This window comes from Glossina fuscipes, unplaced genomic scaffold (assembly GCF_014805625.2).
Source record: "Glossina fuscipes isolate IAEA_lab_2018 unplaced genomic scaffold, Yale_Gfus_2 28, whole genome shotgun sequence".
Taxonomy (NCBI): Eukaryota; Metazoa; Arthropoda; class Insecta; order Diptera; family Glossinidae; genus Glossina; species Glossina fuscipes.
Genome location: NW_023998423.1, coordinates 6,544,781 through 6,564,079, shown reverse-complemented (window position 1 = coordinate 6,564,079; position 19,299 = coordinate 6,544,781). Strand labels below are relative to the sequence as shown.

The 19,299-nt window shown below is 33.3% G+C and overlaps 7 protein-coding genes across 16 annotated transcripts; 5 read left to right on the top strand and 2 right to left on the bottom strand.

Moving 5' to 3' along the window:
- Positions 1 to 1,067, top strand: LOC119636688 (protein crossbronx). Its single transcript, XM_038032227.1, has 4 exons — positions 1 to 212; positions 271 to 335; positions 397 to 500; positions 557 to 1,067. Exons 1-4 carry the CDS (start codon positions 136 to 138, stop codon positions 1,019 to 1,021), a joined length of 711 nt encoding a protein of 236 aa, XP_037888155.1. The 5' UTR covers positions 1 to 135; the 3' UTR covers positions 1,022 to 1,067.
- An 836-nt stretch (positions 1,068 to 1,903) lies between these two features.
- Positions 1,904 to 3,230, top strand: LOC119636468 (DNA-binding protein SMUBP-2). 4 transcript variants are annotated; one of them, XM_038031819.1, is made up of 4 exons: positions 1,904 to 2,076; positions 2,139 to 2,447; positions 2,520 to 2,727; positions 2,820 to 3,230. In XM_038031819.1, exons 1-4 carry the CDS (start codon positions 2,070 to 2,072, stop codon positions 2,854 to 2,856), a joined length of 561 nt encoding a protein of 186 aa, XP_037887747.1. In that variant the 5' UTR covers positions 1,904 to 2,069; the 3' UTR covers positions 2,857 to 3,230. The 4 variants fall into 4 exon arrangements, 2 of the variants coding, with proteins under 2 accessions (XP_037887747.1, XP_037887748.1); XR_005247148.1 differs by having other exon boundaries at positions 1,905 to 2,076; positions 2,520 to 2,796; positions 2,909 to 3,230; XR_005247147.1 differs by having other exon boundaries at positions 1,905 to 2,076; positions 2,520 to 2,796; positions 2,853 to 3,230.
- Positions 2,780 to 10,787, top strand: LOC119636467 (phosphatidylinositol 4,5-bisphosphate 5-phosphatase A). Of its 5 annotated transcripts, XM_038031818.1 has the most exons (3): positions 8,455 to 8,866; positions 8,933 to 9,987; positions 10,124 to 10,787. In XM_038031818.1, the coding sequence occupies exons 2-3, from the start codon at positions 8,977 to 8,979 to the stop codon at positions 10,136 to 10,138; spliced, it is 1,026 nt and encodes a 341-aa protein (XP_037887746.1). In that variant the 5' UTR covers positions 8,455 to 8,866; positions 8,933 to 8,976; the 3' UTR covers positions 10,139 to 10,787. The 5 variants fall into 5 exon arrangements, with proteins under 5 accessions (XP_037887745.1, XP_037887746.1, XP_037887742.1 ...); XM_038031817.1 differs by lacking the exon at positions 8,455 to 8,866 and adding an exon at positions 2,780 to 2,796 and having other exon boundaries at positions 8,933 to 10,787; XM_038031814.1 differs by having other exon boundaries at positions 8,933 to 10,787.
- LOC119636466 (zinc transporter 9) lies at positions 3,315 to 9,039 on the bottom strand. Its single transcript, XM_038031813.1, has 10 exons — positions 9,021 to 9,039; positions 6,299 to 6,716; positions 5,737 to 6,237; positions 5,407 to 5,674; positions 5,214 to 5,340; positions 4,740 to 5,146; positions 4,464 to 4,674; positions 4,213 to 4,405; positions 3,788 to 3,901; positions 3,315 to 3,727 (listed from the first exon to the last, which is right to left on the bottom strand). The coding sequence occupies exons 2-10, from the start codon at positions 6,458 to 6,460 to the stop codon at positions 3,683 to 3,685; spliced, it is 2,028 nt and encodes a 675-aa protein (XP_037887741.1). The 5' UTR covers positions 6,461 to 6,716; positions 9,021 to 9,039; the 3' UTR covers positions 3,315 to 3,682.
- Positions 10,788 to 11,580: 793 nt separating the features above from the next.
- On the top strand, positions 11,581 to 12,885 carry LOC119636707. Its single transcript, XM_038032267.1, has one exon. It carries the CDS (start codon positions 11,980 to 11,982, stop codon positions 12,607 to 12,609), a length of 630 nt encoding a protein of 209 aa, XP_037888195.1. The 5' UTR covers positions 11,581 to 11,979; the 3' UTR covers positions 12,610 to 12,885.
- A 1,112-nt stretch (positions 12,886 to 13,997) lies between these two features.
- On the top strand, positions 13,998 to 15,409 carry LOC119636415 (mRNA export factor). The gene is made up of 2 exons (XM_038031732.1): positions 13,998 to 14,848; positions 14,905 to 15,409. Exons 1-2 carry the CDS (start codon positions 14,206 to 14,208, stop codon positions 15,309 to 15,311), a joined length of 1,050 nt encoding a protein of 349 aa, XP_037887660.1. The 5' UTR covers positions 13,998 to 14,205; the 3' UTR covers positions 15,312 to 15,409.
- LOC119636416 (NADH dehydrogenase [ubiquinone] 1 beta subcomplex subunit 3) lies at positions 15,308 to 16,120 on the bottom strand. Of its 3 annotated transcripts, none has more exons than XM_038031736.1 (3): positions 16,039 to 16,120; positions 15,702 to 15,837; positions 15,308 to 15,646 (listed from the first exon to the last, which is right to left on the bottom strand). In XM_038031736.1, the coding sequence occupies exons 2-3, from the start codon at positions 15,830 to 15,832 to the stop codon at positions 15,463 to 15,465; spliced, it is 315 nt and encodes a 104-aa protein (XP_037887664.1). In that variant the 5' UTR covers positions 15,833 to 15,837; positions 16,039 to 16,120; the 3' UTR covers positions 15,308 to 15,462. The 3 variants fall into 3 exon arrangements, with proteins under 3 accessions (XP_037887664.1, XP_037887661.1, XP_037887662.1); XM_038031733.1 differs by having other exon boundaries at positions 15,702 to 15,849; positions 16,039 to 16,118; XM_038031734.1 differs by lacking the exon at positions 16,039 to 16,120 and adding an exon at positions 15,914 to 16,011 and having other exon boundaries at positions 15,702 to 15,849.
- Between the last annotated feature and the right edge of the window lie 3,179 nt (positions 16,121 to 19,299).

The window sequence follows — 19,299 nt, the reverse complement described above, 5'->3', positions numbered from 1 at the left end:
ATATGCTTTGCTTTGTATTGACTGTCAAATTTTTGAATTTTGTATAAAATTAAAATTTGTTCAATTTATATTCATATTCACTTTTATTAGGTCCAAACCCATCCAGAGCGTGAAAAAGTATTGCAAATCACAAAAATGACACACGATGGAAACAAAGCAGAGGATAAAATATTAACAACTATACAACAAGAATATAAAATTTTAGCAGAATAGTAAGTTAATAAAAAGAGGAACGGAAAGCTCTTTTAGATAATTGCAATATATTTTTAGCAAAATGATAGAAGCTGAAAAAATAGGAGGAATATATGTTATACCTTCCTTCGGCAACTCCTTATGCAAGTTTTAATTTCATATTAAGACAAGACCAGTTAAATGATTTTTTTTTTTTATGCTTAGTGTGGTATGGCGTTTTGTTCGTAAGGCAGGGATTTTACGCTGAGGGCGTCTTTCGTTTTAACATGCTTTTGCCGGACAAATATCCGGATGATAATACTGTGCCAGTAAGTACAGTTATGTGGGATATATGGAGCTGTGTTTTCATTATTGTTGGTTCTAGACTGTCATCTTTCAAAACGAAATATATCATCCTTTGATATGTCCATTTACAGGGACCATGGATTTGAGTCATGCCTTTCCACAGTGGCGTTGTGGTGAAGATCACATTTGGCAATTGCTAAAGTATATGCAGTATATATTTAACGAGCCTTTGGATTGTGTACGTTTGACAAACATTACAAAATGGCTGAATTCGGAAGCGTTTGAATTAATAAGCCAAAATCGTGCTGGTTTTATAACAAAAGTAAAAGATTGCGTGAACTGCAGTAAGGAGCATGTATACGATAAACCGCCAACAGATGATCCTCATTATATTACATTTGACGAGTATAATGAAGAAGTTCACGGTCCCATAAAGCAACGAATAAGAGAAGGTAAAGATCCTATGCCTGGTTCAACTGCGACGGGTCCTAAAGGTTTATCATGGGTTAAACCAGGTGAATTTACACCATTAAGTTTAGAATAGTATATGTTTTTTTAGTCTTAATCTTATTAAAAGTTGCTTTATAACATGTAACATTTCTTTCATTCACCCCGTCGCTGAAAATGTTTCGGACTTACATTCTTAACAAGCGTTTCAAAAACGTTACAAACATAATGAATGAAACATAATGAAACAATGCATATGTTAACGTTGAGGCACGTTATCCAGTTACAACTTTTGATGAAGGAAGTAAGCTTGTCTTTCTGTTACAACGCTGCAAAATGCATCATTTCTTTATATATACATTTTATAAAAGTCACGAAAATTTTACACAACACAAGGAAAAAAGCAACTGAAATGCTTTACGATTTTCTCTTTATTTGCGAAATGATATCGTTACGAATGTTATGCTGTCTGTTTTCGTATTACTGTTGTTTGAATTGGTAACCGCAACGCATTTTATTTCACGTTTTGCAAACCCTCAAAGTTTAAATTGTTATATTGAAATGTTTGGCCACCTCTTGTGCAGCTAATACAATGCAATTCTGCGTCTGAGATACAAAATTATTTGGGTTGCTTAAAGCATAAAGTCGAATTTGCAAGAACAACCACATATACTACTAGTCGCAACCGCAGTACAGCAAAGGTTTAAATTTTTAGCTCTGCGTTATTTTGACATGTCTAACAATGTTTATTAACGTTTAATAAATCAAAATATAAAAAAAATAAAGATTTCCACTTCAAATTTGACAGAAACATTGAAATTTCTTGCACGCAGGTTGGTATTGAAAATGGGCCAAATCGGTCGAAGGATACGTCCGCATTATCATCTAAACATAGGGTGCACTTCTTTTACGTTTGCAACCAGAGTTTCCACTTTACTTTTCGTTTATTTATTTTCACAGCTGAAAACTAGTAATCATAGGGTGTTCATCGCAATTATAAGATTTATCTGCTGTGTGAGCAATTATTTTGATCCTCGCAACAACGTCCGCCAAACTCATCTATATATAAACAATTATTTGCAAATTTTGTGTGATATATTTCTCTTGTTTAGCTTCATTTTTTGAGAGACTTGTAAGAATTTATCATGGCAGGTAATGTTGATGATTAGATATATTCTTTTTAAAAAAATTACTGACATTTCACTACAATGAAGAACACAAAGATGAAAAAGCTGTTGCTGCTAGCGATGCTAACGATGTCACATCAAACGAAGGTGTTGAAGAGCCACCGTTGTTCCCTGGAAAGCGGCCAAATTACGGCACGAACAATACATTGGAGCTTTTGGAAAAAATTCCCAGCAAAGTGGTGGAAACGAAATTAGATGATGTCCTTAAAGCCGTGAAGGATGTGGACAATTTGTGCGACTATACTCGTTGCAAAGCAAAAACCAATTTAATTGGTCACACTTGCGAATACTGTCAAGGACGTTATTGCTTTAAGCATGGTCTGCCAGAAGTGCATGGTATGCGGTACTGAATATTTTTGTTTCATTAATTGTTAATCTAAAGTCATGTCCTTATTGTTCTCATACCAGGTTGTGGTGAAGCTGCCAAAAATGGCGAACGTAAGCGTTTTTTACACCCTAAACCAGCCAAAACTATCAAGCAAGAAGAAGAATTAGCCAAAGCTAAAAAGAAACTAAATGCAAAATTGAAAGATATGCAAGTGGCCAGAATGCAAAAGACTCCAGGAGCTAAAAGTGATGTTGCTTCTAAAACTTCTAAGAAAAAGCCAAATAAAACGTGAGAATAAGAACAATAGCGCTGCAGTTGTTTAGTAAATACGAAAAGCGAACTGCGGAAGGACAAGAGGTAATAACTGCTTTCTGTTTTAGTAGATTTGTTTACGTCTTCGTTACCATATTCAGCTGAGCTCCCAAAAACATATTTTCTGATACGAGCCGCCTTTTGTCAAAATTCTTAGTATGATGCCTTTGTTATAATTTCAATTGGAAATGTGCATATTTTTCAACTACAAAGAGAGAACCTCATCACGTTCAATAACTGCTGACTTTCAACTTGATGGTTCTGATATTATTTTAATAGTACCCATATGGACATTCGCTCAATATTTGTTGTTGGAAATCTTCGTCCGCGAATTTTCTCGGCTTAATATCTACGTTCTCGGAACGCTTAAAACAGTCTGTCCTTAGCATAAAGTAATTGAAACAATTACTTAAATTTTCGCAAATTTCGGTTGAAACCGTCGGTTATGCAAATCCCAAAAGAAAAAAATGTTTTTTTTTTTATTATTTATTACGTACATTTGCAATATTACACATAAATTTATTTTAGCGAATAATTCATTAAAATTAAAACAACTCAACCAGAACAGTAAAAAAACAAGTTTTTTTATGCTTAAGGCAATATTAATGTACACATTCGTACGCTGTTGCAAATGTAGAGTGCAAGAAGCCATAATTCGTTTAACAGAAAACGGCTAGGATGGTAACTAAACAAAAATAAATACATATATATGTGCAAATATATATGTATATTCATATACATCTCCATTAGGGCACAACTAGAGAATCTCTAAATCACAATGACGCATTTCAGGGTAATTTCTTCTGAAGTAGAAGAAGCCACAATTCGGTTAACAGAAAACGGCTGGGATGGTGACTAAACAAAAATATATACATATATATACATATACATATATATACATATATATATATACATCTCCATTAGAGTACAATTAAAGAATCTCTAGATCACAATGACGTATTTCAGGGAATTTTTTCTGAAAACAAGGAAGAAGTATAATTTGAAACTCTCAAGATCACTTGTTAATTAAGCTTACACGTAGTTTCATTTCAATGCGATCAATTTCACCGCCCATTAAATCAACTATATTTTCTCCATGACTCAAGAGGAATTGCTCTAATTCATCGACGGTTTGAAAAGATTTGACAACCTTAAGAAGAGGAAAAAAAGAAGATTTGTGAATGAACAATGTTGTACTCCAACAAGAGTGTCGATTGCGAAATTGCGTTAATTGGAAGGGATTTTCAAGAAAAAACCTTTGCAATACTACACCAATCTAAGCTTTCATTAAGGCTATTGCGGATGCATTGGCGTATTTACTTGCTGACCACAGGAAATCAAGGAAATATAATAAGTAGCAGTAGATAATTCTTTCAATAATTAATTCGTATCCATATCTTTCCGAACTTACTTTAGACGAAAAATCCGTTCAAATTAACGCACAATTTCGATATTTGTTACCTTTAGGAGTTCGCTTAGTTCTTGTTTATCGAAATAAAAGCGAGTTAATTCGCGACCGTCAAAGTCTATTTCAGCCTTATAACGTACCAAAGAGTTGCCCATATCGATACCTTTAACGTCATGTATAGCTCGTATCATAATATCACTTTCCAGCTCCGAATTAATGCGCTCCAAATGTTCCTGAGGTATAGATCTAAAAAAAAAAAAGTTTTTCCTCTCTTAAAAAACAAAAGCATTCCAATATGACTTACCTGCCAACCAAAGCGGCAACATTAGTGTAAATTATAAACGAAGCGACGGCCCCCAATAAACTACCTACTAAAAGAGACCCAACAGCGTCGTATACGGGAGAACCCGTATAAATAGATACACCCATACAACATGCGGCCACCACCACACTAGCTACAGCAGCCGCGTCTTCCGTTAATACCACGTTAACGCAGGGATCTTTGCCAGTGATAACTAAAATGTAAAACAAGGACGAGATCCAAATGAGATATCAGTACAAAAAGCAACAAGTTCCTTACCATATTCTTTAAAAGGAATACCACTCAGTTTAGCAGCGCGACGTATTTCATTCACTGCAACTAAAAGTGTCGCGCCTTCAGAAACTAAAGAGCCACCTAAAATGAAGAGAGCCCAAAGGAAATTCTCCATAGGCTCTGGATTCATTATGCCCGTAATACCATGATATACTGATAGACCGGTACCCACGCAAAAGATACCCACGCCTGATATTAAAGATGAAACATATTTCATATTACTGTAACCATACGGATGATCGGGGTCGGCCATTTGTGTTGATTTATGGATGCCGTACGCCAAAATTAATTGATTTATGGTATCCGCCAATGAATGCACAGCTTCAGCAAACATGCTATGCGAACCCGAATAAAGCCAACCGCCCACTTTAAATAAAAAATTCAGTCCATTACTGCACAAATGCAGTTTTAAGATAAATGTTTTTTGTGAAATCTTTTAAATGCTTTTATAATACTTACATGCCAATAGCTATCAATACAACTTTTCCAGATTTCCCTCTTAGGCCGGGTTCGTCTTCGATTGTTGTAGTTCTATATCCCATTTCACGGCGGTAATCGCGCAGTCTTCGTTTCACAGTGAAGATATCTGAAGAGGGACTCAACTGATGCCTTTAAACATTTTGAGGATTTCTATTAGCTTATCTTCACTTACTCTGTTGATGTGTCTTACGTTCAAGCTCGCGTTTAAGGGTTTCTCTAAGCAGAATCTCCTTTGAACCCCACACTTCTATCGCTTTAGCTTCAACATCCTTCCGCCAGTATACAGTAATGGGAGGTTCTTGTTCGTACGGTGAACGTCGCTTGATTTTTGGCAAAGGCTCTAAATCGGCAGCCTTTAACAAGAAGTCACTCATGGCGCGTGCGGGTGTTATAAAGTTGCGTTCCAATGAGGAACGATTACAATCAACTTTGATGCGTTTCTAAAAGTAAAGAAACACATCAATGGATTCACCTACAAATTTGTTTTTGCTGATCACTTTACGGGTTTTGTCTTCACTTCTGACGGAGCTTTACTGCTCGATGTCTTCTTTGTTAAGAGTTCATCACTTGTGGCTTTAGACATCTGTATTGTCATACTAGCAGCTTTTGCGGCTGCATTAACTTGTTTAATAACAGCATTAGTGGTCTTGCTCAATTCCTTTGTTATCGTCGGAATAACGTCTGCCTCTTTTTTTAAAATACTTTCTGCCGTAGTTTCAATAGGCGTATCGATTGTAAGAGAATTGGTTTTTTCAAATACAATTTCGTTTATTTTTGAATCTTCGATAGTGGTGGTTATTGATAGAATGCCTTTTGATGTCTCAATATCGAGTTTTTTTGTTTGTGTAGGCGCATCCGCTGACATCAAAGATGCCAGCTGAGTTTCACTGACTGCTTTCGGCTCGGTAGCTGTGTTTTCTGTCGTTTTGGTTTGCGTTGTAATCAAAGAATCGCGGGTAGAACCAGAAGAACTCGTCGTTGTAAATGCGGACGCAGCTAATTTCTATATAAGAAGTATTTTTTAATTCCGGATACTTTAAATTTCTTTATTTCAGCTAATCTACCTTATCTTTATGGGAGCAAATTGTTCTGGCAATTTTTATAGGCACTATTTCGCCATAACCCGATAATAATATTAGCCTATGAAATCGCTTTAAAGCTTGTTGACCTATAAAGCATTGTTTAAGATGTAAGCTTCGCACTAAATCCACGCTGCGGGGCAACATATTAGAAATCCTTAAGTGCTACTTTTTATGCTGCGCGAAATTTTTCTAAACTTGTTCACAAAAAATTATTAACACCTCGTCTCCTCCTGTTAAATTTCTTGAACAGGCTTCAACGACAGAGACCTGACGTAGTTTGTTCAAAACACAGGAAAACGCAAAATCAACGATAAATAGCTGCTTTCCTTTTTTTCGGTTATTTGAAGTCTTTTTCATTAATTTTGCTATGAATCAGTCGTTAATTTATGAAAACATATTCCTTTTTCCGTTTAGTATTTTTTAATTTAATCAATTTTTGCAAAAAAATGTTTCAAACAAAAAAAAAAATTGTGAAAGAGAGAATGCAAAACGTCAAAATATTTTGATGAATCTGTAAAACCTTGCCAGAAATGATTTTTTCCGATAAATTAGTGATGGACATTCAAGTCTATTAGTTGCTAGATGCCCTTATATACTGCAATGCAAACTTTTCGTTATTTGACTTTAAGGTTTAGTATAATAATGCATAATTTAATTATTTATAGTTTAATAATAGTGCATTTTTGCATATATTTTGTCAGAAAATTATGGGATATGGCCAACATATAATTCCAAATAAATATTTTTCTTTGTTATTATTTACACTATTGTTCGCATCAGCAATTGAAGCATTTTCTACAGTTGCCTGTGCTTATTGCTGTTGTTGTTTTTCTAAAGTTATTATAATATCAAATTTTTTGCTCTAATCCTTTTTCGACATATATTTTGAAAAAAATGAACATAAAAAACGTGTTTTACTATATTAAAATGATTAAATATAAGTGCAAAAGATAGTAACTCTCCGTTTAGATTGGTCCAAGGACTATACTACCATTAATCGAACAGGTCCAGACAAACACAAAATCCGCAACTTGTCGCGCATAAGTTTTAGTCATTTGGCAGAAATCTCGTTCTATCTCAAAGTACACAGCTCTAAACTTTTACAACCCCAGACCATTTTTCTACAATTAATTCTAATACGCTGGCATCAAAAGCTATGTGAAGCTATTTTCTTATATCACGTACCTTCGCTAAAAAGGGATAACACTTTTTTGTCTCACCCCTATAAGCGCCACGTTAACTTAAAATGACAATTTGTTCAAGGTTATATTAAATATTCCACGAATGGAATTTCGTAGCTTAGAATTGTAGTATGTTACACGTGAATGTAAAGAAGGTTATTTTCCCAAATAATTCTTCCTTCTAATTCTGAACCCGCGGACTTCGAAAGTAAGGAATGTAGTCTCTTCACTTAGTTCAAAATGCTCAAAATATCCATGCTCAAATTAACATTCATTTTTATTTATTAATACAAACTTGGATTATTTTGTGTGATACTTTAGTGGGCAGAGCCAATTTGAAGCTTGTTAGAATATTAACAGGATTAGGAAATTGGCGGAAGCATTGATGATGAGAACTGTCTATAATATTTCTCTTTTGTTTTCTTTTTTATAAGTGGGAATATGAGAATTGAGAAGTGAGGACATTTGCTACAAAGGTTCCACTTTCTTTCAATTTTTTGGAAATATTGTTAAGATAGTTATTAGAAATTGAATAAACGTTATTGTTTCCAATCTATTCTAAGGCACACATCTTGGTGAATTTCCGGTTGTTGATTTGTTGAATATAAGAAGAAGAAGGTTATTTTTTCTAAAATAAATCTATTATATAAACTAAGAGGAATGTTTTTTTGTTATGCTCTGTCATCAGCATATGACAAATAAGAATGCATCACAATTTTAGTAAATTGATTAATATCATAGGTTAACATGTAGCATAATATTTGAAGGGAATAAAAGAGCTATTTCACCAGCGGTTTGCAAGATTGCAATACAAGATGAAATTTTTCATATAGGTACCCATAATTAAATTTGAAAATTGGTGCAATTTATTACAAATTATTGAAAAAACTTTCCTAGTCAATAGAAATTTGATACAAATATATTATTAAATTAATCGAAAAGGTCAGGATAAAAAAAGTAAGATGAGTTCTTATTAAAGTACTTTGCAATTTCTATGCAATCGCTTAAAATATTGGGTATCCAAGATTCGGCTTAAGGGGTGATTATTACTTTGCTTACTTTACCTTATTTTTGTCGTTACCGATTCATTGTATAAACCGGTTATTGAAAATAGGTGAATAATGGTAAGCACTAAATGTAAATTGAAGAACAAAGAATATCAGAATCACATATGAATTTAGTTATTTTAAAATTAACGATTACGATAAAAGATCTTAATAGGAAAAATAGTTGCTTGATTTACACCAACTCAAAATTTGGCAGTGAATGGAGTAAAAATTTGAATAGTTTTGGCGAAAAGAAAAAATAAAAAAAAAGAAACAGCTGAAGTTTCTAAAAATTGGAAAGAGCAAGATAGAGTTGTCGCTAAGTAATTATTGTTATCAAATGTTTTTTTCTTCTTACACTAATTTAATTAGCAGCAAATTTTTTTTAGGTTGGTGTGCAAATTGTCAACAATAAAGTGGAATTCATAAAGTTATGGACGGCGATATTGTAGCCCAGTTATGTATTTACATACTTACATGGAATGTGGGTGGTCATTACCCCGATGATATTTCATTAAACGATGCGTTATCTTTAAATGCGACTGTTTGTCCAAACAATTCTGATGTACCTGATATATACGTGATAGGCTTCCAGGAAGTGAATACTCAGCCAAAAAATCAAATTATGAATTATTTCCAAGATGACCAGTGGACATTTAAAGTGAAAGAACACTTGGATGACATGGGTTTTATAAAACTGGGCGCTGAACGTTTGCAAGGAATGTTAATTAGCATGTGGGTTCAGCCAAAGCATATTTCTCATATAAGAGAAATAGAGACGCAGAATACGAAAACTGGTTTCGGTGGCCTATGGGGCAATAAAGGAGCAGTAAGCATACGTTTAAGTCTTTACGGTACAGGGGTGGTGTTTGTAGCCTCTCACTTAGCCGCGCATGATGAGAAGCTACGTGAACGCGTAGAAGACTATGATCAAATTGTTGATAATCATCATTACAAGGCACCAAGATATCGCAACATTTTTGATCACAACTTTGTATTTTGGTTTGGTGATTTAAATTTCCGCTTAGATAGTCACGACTCAGTTTGGGATATACGAAATGCAGTCGAGCAAGGACGCTTAGATGAACTTTATCAATTTGACCAGTTAAAATTGGTGCGTGAGACGGGTAATGCGTTCTCGCTAATGGAGGAGAGAAAGCCCAATTTTCCACCCACATTCAAATTCATCGAAGGAACTTCAGATTATAATCTCAAGCGTCGCCCCGCCTGGTGTGATCGTATACTATATCGCTTACAAGCACCTGTTTATCCTGATGTACAACTTAATTTGAAACAACTGGCATATAAATCTCATCCCGAGTACAATTTATCAGATCACAAACCGGTTTCAGCGGAATTTCTAATTACGATTAAAGCTGACAAATACACTGATGATGAGCTTTATGAAATGACTCACGGCGGCAGCTTCATATCTCTACCTCTAGTAAGGCTTATTTTCATATCATTCTATTTGACTATATTTTAATTTGCTTTACAATTTCTTTTTCAATTTTTTATTTATTTTTTTTGTTGTTGACTTTTATGTAATATCATCGATTTGCTTTTTCGTTGGCGCATAGTTACACGTTCATTAGTTTTATTCGAATGTTATTTAAATGATAAATGTGTGCATATGTTTTAAATCTTAATTTTTTTTATAAATTATTTGTAAGCGTATAGAATTTTTTTCTTCTTCTTTATTATAACAAGTATTCACTGTGTTGAATACTTTAGCAAGCAGTTGTAGAATTTTGTCAGATAATTTTATTTTAATAAATTTAAAATCGAAGATAGTGAAAATGTTTTCGAATTGATATAAATGTGATTAAAAGAAATTTTTTATTTTTATACACGAATTTCACAAAGAAAGGACGGGTAATTTTTTAACAATCATTCTCCTTAAAAAAAAACGTATTGGCAATATACACTTACGCCGATGCTTAATTCGACTCATTCGTGCATATTTCCTTGAGTTTTTCGATATAAACTTTCATTCCCTTCTCCACATCTATGAAGTTTAGTATTAGTGACTTTGCAAAATTATTCTTTTAACTTTAACGATGAAACGTTAAGTTTATGAGGACATTTTTCTACCTTAAATAGTAGTTAGCTGATTATGGGTGAATAAAATAAGAAAATATTTCCAATTCTAGCCGAATTTATTTGTGACCATTATTATTATTATTATTATTATTATAAATTTAACCAGAGAATAAATTCTAAGACTAAAGTCTTAAGGCACTAGCATCTAAGGCTTTCGACTTTATTAAAAACTCTACCGTACTTGAGATTTGAACCCACTACCATTGAGTTGCTAATCGAAACTCTTGCCTAATCGGCGTATTTATTTGTGACTAAAAGTTGAAGCGAAGGCCAGTTTACTTGGATGACAAAACTTTGCGCATTAACTTGCCACACCTAAAATTTGAAACGAAGGCCAGTTTACTTGGATAACAAGTATAACACTAGAAGATTGCTGGCTTCGATCACTGATCACCAAACTCACCACAGCTTTTTCATGCATTTCCCTTTATTAGTTATAAGCAAATGCTTGGCTCAGTTTATTAATGGATATTCGTGTTCGTTGTGGAGATTTTATTCATAGCGAAACTTTGCCAAACTAAAATATTGAAAATTTAAATTGCAAAAGTTATTAAATTCATCTATTGCTGTAACTGATTCTTTTGGATAAGAGTGATATGAAGAATTCAGGATCAAATCTTTGCCTTCTAGATAAAATTTCAATGCATATTCAATAATCTAATGTAACGTCTATGATGTTTATAACCAAATAAAAATTCTAATTCGTTTAAATTTACTGCCTTATTCATTTGTTTATGTTATTATAGAAATATTTTTAAAATATGGTTTATTAATAATTTTCTTCCTTTTGCTTTTTATTGCTTGAACTTAGATGGCATTCTTTGATGAAAATTTACAAATATTTAAAGCAATTTTGAGAGCCATTAAGAAAACATTTCGAATTGTGAGAAATACATTTGGTTTATATTAAAATGAAAATGTGAATATCATTTTAAAAAATATATAAAAATTAATTATTAGAAAAGAAGATAATCTCGTAATTATGTTTAATCAAAAAAGCTCTATCAGCTATCGTTGTAAGTTTCTCTTGAGAATATAAAAGGGGAAATTTTTCAAATTAAAGCATTAACTATAAAAGCAATGTTTTTCAACTTGTTGCTCAGTACAAAATTGATACTGAAGGGAGTAAATATATCGATATATAATGTTAATTAAATAAATATTTTAAAAGAACATCGGCAACGAAACAAGTTTGACGTAATTGTGATTCCCATAAAAAACAAACCAATTAAACTGTCTTCGAAGAGAGAAAGTATTTAAGAAAGAAATTGAAAGTAAACCACTCGGCGTATATTGTTATAGCGTAAGTTAAAAACAAAACAGAAAAAAAGACATGGTTGTTCCAATGTATGATGCTGTCGATGATTGCACTGAGGAGGTCAACGAAGATTACAAAGATTTTGTGGTTAATCGTAAGGAAATACGCATAGTCCATAATGTCAGCAATTTACGTTTCATTGGCAATGGAAATCGCATACGTATTGAGAATAATGCAGGAGATTTGCTGGTGATTGGTAATAAGACTGCGTTAAGAGTGCAAAAAAATCGCGGCCGGATTAAATATATCGGAAACGAAGGTCGCATTAATTTAGGAAAGGAATCAATTCAGCAATCAGTCGATTATATTGGTTGTAAAGGCATTTTAAAAATTTGTGATTTTTTTCTCTGTCAAAAACATCGACAACCATCTGACTCATTAAACACGCATGCGGCAAAAGCAAGAGATCAAACAAGTTCAAAAGTGGCAAAAAAATCACAAACATTCGGTGCTTACCATTATTCATTATTAAATCAAAAAATTGATGAATTGACAATACACAAAAAAATCCCCGTTAAAACAATATCAAGTGATTTAAAAACAAATCCTACAATTGTACAAAATATTGGAAATATAAATATAGAGAATGCATGTAATATTTATATAACATCTCATGTTGACGATGTCATGTCACAAATTATGTAAGATTCAATTAGATCACTGTTTTCTGCTATTTTGAGGGTCTAATTGCTTGGCTTGATAAAGACTAAGAATTCGGGCGGCCGTAATCAGTTTCAATGACTTTTCCATATCTAGCGCTAAGTTATTTTATTCAAGTTCCTACTTGCGTCGAATTCAATTCCATCGAAATAAGCCGTAATTAACTATGGATCCATTCGCAATTTGCCAACTGGCTAAACTTCTTGTCCTGCCATAATTTCCTTATCACAATAACTGACAATAGGTACATGAAATCCAAGTCCGTCTCGGTCCGTGCGATTTCGCAGTCTTGACCAATTGTGTTTTCATTTAAAAAGTTTTTATAAAAAATTTCCGAATGAACAGTGCTTTTTTAACACGAAACCTATCAAAGATATTAATACGATCTTTAAATGTTTTTCATTTTCTAGAATTAATGAATTAATTGGAAGATAAAGATAAAATGACGTTGAAAATATGTATATTAATTGCTTATACCGTAATTTATTAATAAATTTTATATAATTATTACAGCAGTATTCTTAAGGTTTATTTATTTATTTATTATTGATGATGTATATAAATAATAAATGGAAATATGCAATAAAAATACGAAGGCGAATTTGAATTGAGTCAAGAAAGGAAATGTGTACGCGATAAGCAATCGTTTAAATTATAATCAAAAAAATTAGAGATGCATTCCTCAGTAGGAATATATACACCCAAATCTTTTTTTACTCGGTACAAGTGTCCCTTAGAAATCCGTGCAAAAAAAAAAAAATCATTTAGACAAACACATGCGGCATATTGTAAATTGAAGGATATGTTTCACAAGTTTAAAAAATCATGTTAGATGAAGAAATTGCAAATATTTTTCCAAAAAAAACGTGCAAAAAAAATAATGAAATCCATATTACATTGAATAATGAAATCCATATTACATTGAATAATGAAATCCATTTACATTACATACAACATATAAAAATTGATATTGAAATTGAAATTAGGAATACGAAATCAATTTCCTAATTATTCATCCATTCCATATTTATCTAATTTAAATACGACATAGGCAAAACGCGTGTATTAAACATAGTTGTTTCGACTTTAAAGAGTCCGATAGTGAGATTAAGTGATAGACATCGTTTAGGTTTCTGACTTTTAGGACTCATTACAAAGAAACTATGATGGTCAAGGTGCGAGATAGCACTAATATTCTGTTGCTCGGCTGTTATGTTTTTCCTTTTTTTTTGCTAATCTTTATACATTTCAAAAATTTAAAAACTTTAGAATTTATTGCCTTAAAAACATTTAACTAAAACAAACCTATTCGCGTTTTCCGTTCGCCAAACTGTCAACAGCTGTTTATACCCACTTTTGAGTTTTATCTATTCTCCTTACTTCAGCGTGAGTTTTTTATTTTTTATTGATTCGGAATATTCTTCAAGCTCACATATTAATGTGATTTTCTTTTTATTAGCAGAGAATTTTGCCAAAAATTAGTACAGAAAATATATTCAAAGAAACGTGAAATAAAATTAAAAAAAAAAAAAATAAAGATTAGTAAACATAAAGAAAATATTATTAAATCCGCGCGTCAGCATGTTTGGCCAGTCAAGCTTGGGAAGCACGAGCACGAATCGAATGAATGACTTCGAAGTTGTGGCTCCGCCCGAAGACTCCGTGTCTGCTTTGGAATTTAGTCCAGCTACAGTGCAGCAAAATTTTCTAATTGCCGGTAGCTGGGACAGTAGTGTACGTTGCTGGGAGGTAGAACAAACTGGAAAAACTGTGCCAAAATCCATGAAAACTATGGGTGGACCCGTTTTAGATGTGTGCTGGTCTGATGATGGTACAAAAGTATTCATAGCCAGTGAAAAGCAAGTGAAAATATGGGATTTGGCTTCAGACCAGCAAATGCAAGTAGCCGCACACGAAGCACCCGTTAAAACATGTCACTGGATTAAAAGTAGTAATTACACATGTTTAATGACCGGTTCATGGGATAAGACTTTAAAATTTTGGGATACTCGTTCGCCTAATCCGATGTTAGCTATTAATCTACCTGAACGGTGTTATTGCGCGGATGTCGATTACCCAATGGCGGTAGTGGGCACAGCAGGAAGGGGTTTAATTATTTATTCCTTAGAGAATAGTCCAACAGAATTTAAAAGACAAGAAAGTCCCTTAAAATATCAGCATCGCACTATTTCAATATTTAGGGACAAAAAGAAAGCTCCAACTGGTAAATTTTTTATGTTAAGAAATGTGCAAACCCTTAATGAAACTTCTTTTTCATAGGATATGCCTTAGGCAGCATTGAAGGACGTGTGGGTATACAGTATGTGAATCCAATTAACCCTAAAGACAACTTTACCTTCAAGTGCCATCGTTCATCGGGTTCTACGGGATTTCAGGATATTTACGCAGTCAATGATATAGCTTTCCATCCGATTCACGGCACTTTGGTAACCGTAGGCTCAGACGGCACTTTCAGTTTTTGGGACAAAGATGCTCGCACAAAACTCAAATCTTCGGAGACAATGGATCAATCAATCACAAAATGCAGTTTCAATGCTAATGGTCAAATCTTTGCATATGCTGTAGGCTACGATTGGTCTAAAGGTCATGAATATTTCAATCCTACCAAGAAGCCACAAATCTTTCTCAGATCTTGTTACGAAGACTTAAAACCACGTACCACTTAAATATTTTTGTTGTTTTTGAAACTCGATTTTCAAAAACTTAAATTTATTGCAGAGAAGTTAAATAAAGATCCGATCAATATCACGATATATGTATGAAATATTCTAGCTTATCATTAGCCAATGGGGGAAAGACGTCAACAACAACGCAGGTCTAGTGATGACCACCTTCGCTGCCGCCATGATGACCGTGATGATCATTGCTTCCCAATAATGTCTCTGCAGCAACGGTGAGCGCAGCAAGACCCAAGCCGTAGACAAAACCCCGGGTCATGAACACGCGCAAGCGTTGTGCATGCGTTCCCCACTGTGCAGTATCATAACGCCAAACCTCATTACTAGAAAAATAACAAACTACAATTTTATTCTTTTACTATCCTAATAAATGCTTACCGCAACCAAGGATCTTTCAGCCCCTGTCGAGCAAGAGCCTCTTTAACCTGTTTCAGTTTGGGGATATCATCAACATTGTAAATACTCGGATCTGGAATTTTATATGGCTCACCGTGACCGTGCGCTCCCATCGTAACTGAAATGAATACTTAAGATGGGATTTAAATATTTCTCGTAAGACGTCTCTCTTTGCTTTATTTCTCAGAGATTACATAAGTTTTTAATAACTTCTATTGTTATTTCAGCATATATTGCCGCACCAAAATATTTGAGGTTATCAATTTAACTAATGCTTTGTTTATTTAAATATGATAATGAAACTAATATAGACATTTACCTAATTTTATTCTTGGCGAATTTAGAAATTACGGTTACTGTCTGATAGTACTTGCAAGCTGCGATCTATGGTTACCATCAATCTTCGTTAGAATAATCAACTAAAATATGTAAACAAAAACGGAATAAAACTTGATGGGCACTGACACAATGAGCGAACAGCTGTTTCCATTGCTTATCAATTATTTAACTTTTATTCCCAAGCCGGAAAAAAGGCGCGTTCTCGTTGTGCGATTAGGCTATGCTAACAAAAAGTATGTTGTGTTAGCAGGCATTGAAGAAGTGCTATTCTTGTCGCAATATATGTAGCATCGAAAATACAATTCTTTATGGCAGTGTAATGCCAAGTTATTGATAACGACAATCATACCAATAGTAAATAAAACACATGTGTTTTTGTAGCAAAATAAAAACGAAAAAACAAAGTAAAGAAAATGAGCACAAAACTTGCGTAATGCGTTGTGCTTGGCGCACGAACCGTCAACATCAAATTGTATGTAATTAAAGGCAAATTAACCTATAATCTGTTTTGCGTTATCCGTGAACGCAAAATTTTGTCAAACTTCAGCCTTCGCATTGGTTGCTTGCATTGACTAAAAAAATTTGAATTGTAATAATAAGGAACATTAAAAAACGAAAAATTAAATTATTTCTTTAGTATTCTATGTAGAGTAGTGTGTGGATAGGTTAGCATTAAAAAGAAAAATTTTTAATTTGAATCACCGAGTTTGTCTTGGTATATGAAAGCAAAAATCAAAATTTTTATTCAGCTTAGACAGTGACAGGCAGTGACGCCCTTTTACCAAATATATTTCGGCAAAGAGTGATGGTTTCAGCGATGAACAGCCGAGAAGTTTAGGCATTTTTTATATAGTTATCAAGATTACTCATGACAAAGAATTCATAGGGAATCTTTTGTCTCTCGTAATTTTGCTAAATCTTTTCTTTGTTTGACGAGGTTCCCGTTTCATCACATACGTCAACTCACTTTACGATAGAATATGACGAAGAGACCATTAGAAATGTTGCTTATGGATAATATGGGAATTCATTGGGAAACAATAAAAGAAAAAAAAAATTTGTAAGAATACTTCCCGATGCAATATTCTCTGCATCATTAATTTTAGATTACAATTGAACTAAACTTTGACGCCGGTCCACAGCATACAACACATAATTTTATAATGCAGACTTACTAACCATTCCCATAACCAGCAATTCTTGCTGTTTGCCCTTAGAAATTTGGGTTGGGATCCGATTGCCTCTCTTCCTCCCTATGAAAATAGGTTGCTTCTGCTGTCCTTACCGTCTCTTGAGAAACGTAGGTTTGTTCTTGGCGTTTCCTTTGTAATCAAAGTAATAAATGGTGCTATATACTCGCCTTTATTACTTGGTAAAATAAGCTTCAATGTCCCTAACCGCTTCTCTAGGCACTTTACCTTGGTTAAGCTTAGTCAGTGTAAATATAATTATGAGCTGTTTAATCCGCTCAGAGTAGTTTGCAAGAACCTAAATGACGTCTATCACTTATTCTCGTTATTGGACTCTTTAAGGTCCAATAAAGCAACATTGTTTAATACGCGCGATTTACCTATGTCTTACTTAAACTAGCTTTTATCCTTAAAAGTCGTTATGATTGGAAAATGAATTGTTGTTAAGTATTATCGGTTGCCAGGCTTATGCATGTTTGCGATGGCTTAGGGGTTCATTTGCAATTTGGTCCTATACCGGTTGTAGTGTGGCGCTATGCTGATAGTGTACATGCTTTTTTTTCTTTTTTCTTTTTTTTTTCTTCTTCTTTGTTTTATTATGCTTATACTCAATTTTATTGTTAATTAATATTAGTCTTGCATTAAGAGCCTACTGAACTCGACTGTTATTTGTTTAGTTGAGTTTCTAGTATAAGTGGAATAAAATAAATAAATAAATAAATAAATAAATATGCAGAGCAAGTAAACGGAGTGGTTAGAAAAGCCTTACAATCTTTGAGCTTATGGTTAAAATTCTCCTTGTCAATAAGTGAGGGCTAACTTACTGTTTAGTTAATCGTACAAAGATCTTGACAATTTCTTAAGACGACAAATAGCTGCACAATGAATAAGGTACAGTCCGTGGACATCAAATTATACTATAATACTTTAATTTGTTTACTTTCTTTTCACTGAAGGTTAAATCATTTTTTGGTTAAGCTTATGAAAAAGTTATTACGGGCATTGTGCAGAGAAGTTAAGCGAATTGCTTAACTATGCAAAACCCAGTAACAGCGCATTCATAATAAACAATCTATGAACTTCTGACTAACGTAGTTTAGATGAATAAAACTGAAAGTCAACTCATTCAGCAAAAAATTACACTCAAATTTTCACTTAAGCTTTGTACTGCAGATATAATTTTAAAGCTTACTCTATTAACAAGTTATAATAATAAAAGGATTTGTATCCTTTTAGGTAAAATTTGAAATTTATACCTAAAAAGAGAACTTTGTTGTAAAGTCTCAACTCAAACTTAATAGTGAACAACTAACGCATCATTTTAGCTTTAGCCATAGACCCAAAACGCGATGTTGCGCTTATGTTCGAAGTTCTAAGGGAAAATTTAGTTTATAAATTTATAAATTAAATGTCCTCCCCAAGCGAATACAAGAATACAAGCGAAAATTAATTGTGTCATTTGACAAAAAATGCACTAAATTTAGATCAGGTCGATTCGTGTCTTGGGCTCTGTCCTGTATAAGTGTCAGCCTTTACACCCGAATGAAATATAGCTTTTCATATTTTCTGACAAAAACACAATATGTGAAAAATTCCTTTAACCGAATTAATGCAGAGTATTTAAAGATAGGCTATGCTCTCCCATAATGTTTTAACTTGTTTTTATTTAAATATTTTTTCCTGACACTCTTCAAAGGATTGTTTACAAATGAAAATCAATTTAAAGGCTCCCCAACATTAATAGTGTCGTTAGGACACCAAGAGCGCCGGAAAAAGAAACAAAAACAGTAAAAATTGGCAGACGTATATCAAGGTCTAAACAACTGCTTTGTTGATTTTTAATTGTTAAAACATTCAAAAGGAACAACAATAGATCAACTCTTTTAATAAATGCTTAAAGCTGCGGATTTACTGAGAAACGAGTTTATAAACACTATGAGCACATCACAATTATATCTAAACTTTTATATATAAACATCACAGAAATGTAATATATATTCTTTATTATATAAATGTATCAAAAATATGCATTCATCTCCCCTTGTACGTCT

Bases quoted from the DNA above. Each gene is read 5' to 3' on its own strand.
- LOC119636466 (XM_038031813.1), bottom strand. From the start codon at position 6,460: ATGTTGCCCCGCAGCGTGGATTTAGTGCGAAGCTTACATCTTAAACAA. The intron at 6,238-6,298 runs GTAGATTAGCTG...CTTCTTATATAG, and splicing joins TTTGCTCCCATAAAGATAAG to AAATTAGCTGCGTCCGCATT. The intron at 3,902-4,212 runs GTAACAAATATC...CCTCTTCTTAAG, and splicing joins AACTAAGCGAACTCCTAAAG to GTTGTCAAATCTTTTCAAAC.
- LOC119636415 (XM_038031732.1), top strand. From the start codon at position 14,206: ATGTTTGGCCAGTCAAGCTTGGGAAGCACGAGCACGAATCGAATGAAT. The intron at 14,849-14,904 runs GTAAATTTTTTA...TCTTTTTCATAG, and splicing joins CAAAAAGAAAGCTCCAACTG to GATATGCCTTAGGCAGCATT.
- LOC119636688 (XM_038032227.1), top strand. From the start codon at position 136: ATGACACACGATGGAAACAAAGCAGAGGATAAAATATTAACAACTATA. The intron at 213-270 runs GTAAGTTAATAA...ATATATTTTTAG, and splicing joins TATAAAATTTTAGCAGAATA to CAAAATGATAGAAGCTGAAA. The intron at 501-556 runs GTAAGTACAGTT...TGTTGGTTCTAG, and splicing joins CGGATGATAATACTGTGCCA to ACTGTCATCTTTCAAAACGA.
- LOC119636707 (XM_038032267.1), top strand. From the start codon at position 11,980: ATGGTTGTTCCAATGTATGATGCTGTCGATGATTGCACTGAGGAGGTC.
- LOC119636468 (XM_038031819.1), top strand. The intron at 2,448-2,519 runs GTATGCGGTACT...TTCTCATACCAG, and splicing joins TGGTCTGCCAGAAGTGCATG to GTTGTGGTGAAGCTGCCAAA. The intron at 2,728-2,819 runs GTGAGAATAAGA...TTTCTGTTTTAG, and splicing joins AAGAAAAAGCCAAATAAAAC to TAGATTTGTTTACGTCTTCG.
- LOC119636416 (XM_038031736.1), bottom strand. From the start codon at position 15,832: ATGGGAGCGCACGGTCACGGTGAGCCATATAAAATTCCAGATCCGAGT. The intron at 15,647-15,701 runs GTAAGCATTTAT...TTATTTTTCTAG, and splicing joins CTGAAAGATCCTTGGTTGCG to TAATGAGGTTTGGCGTTATG.
- LOC119636467 (XM_038031817.1), top strand. From the start codon at position 8,977: ATGGACGGCGATATTGTAGCCCAGTTATGTATTTACATACTTACATGG.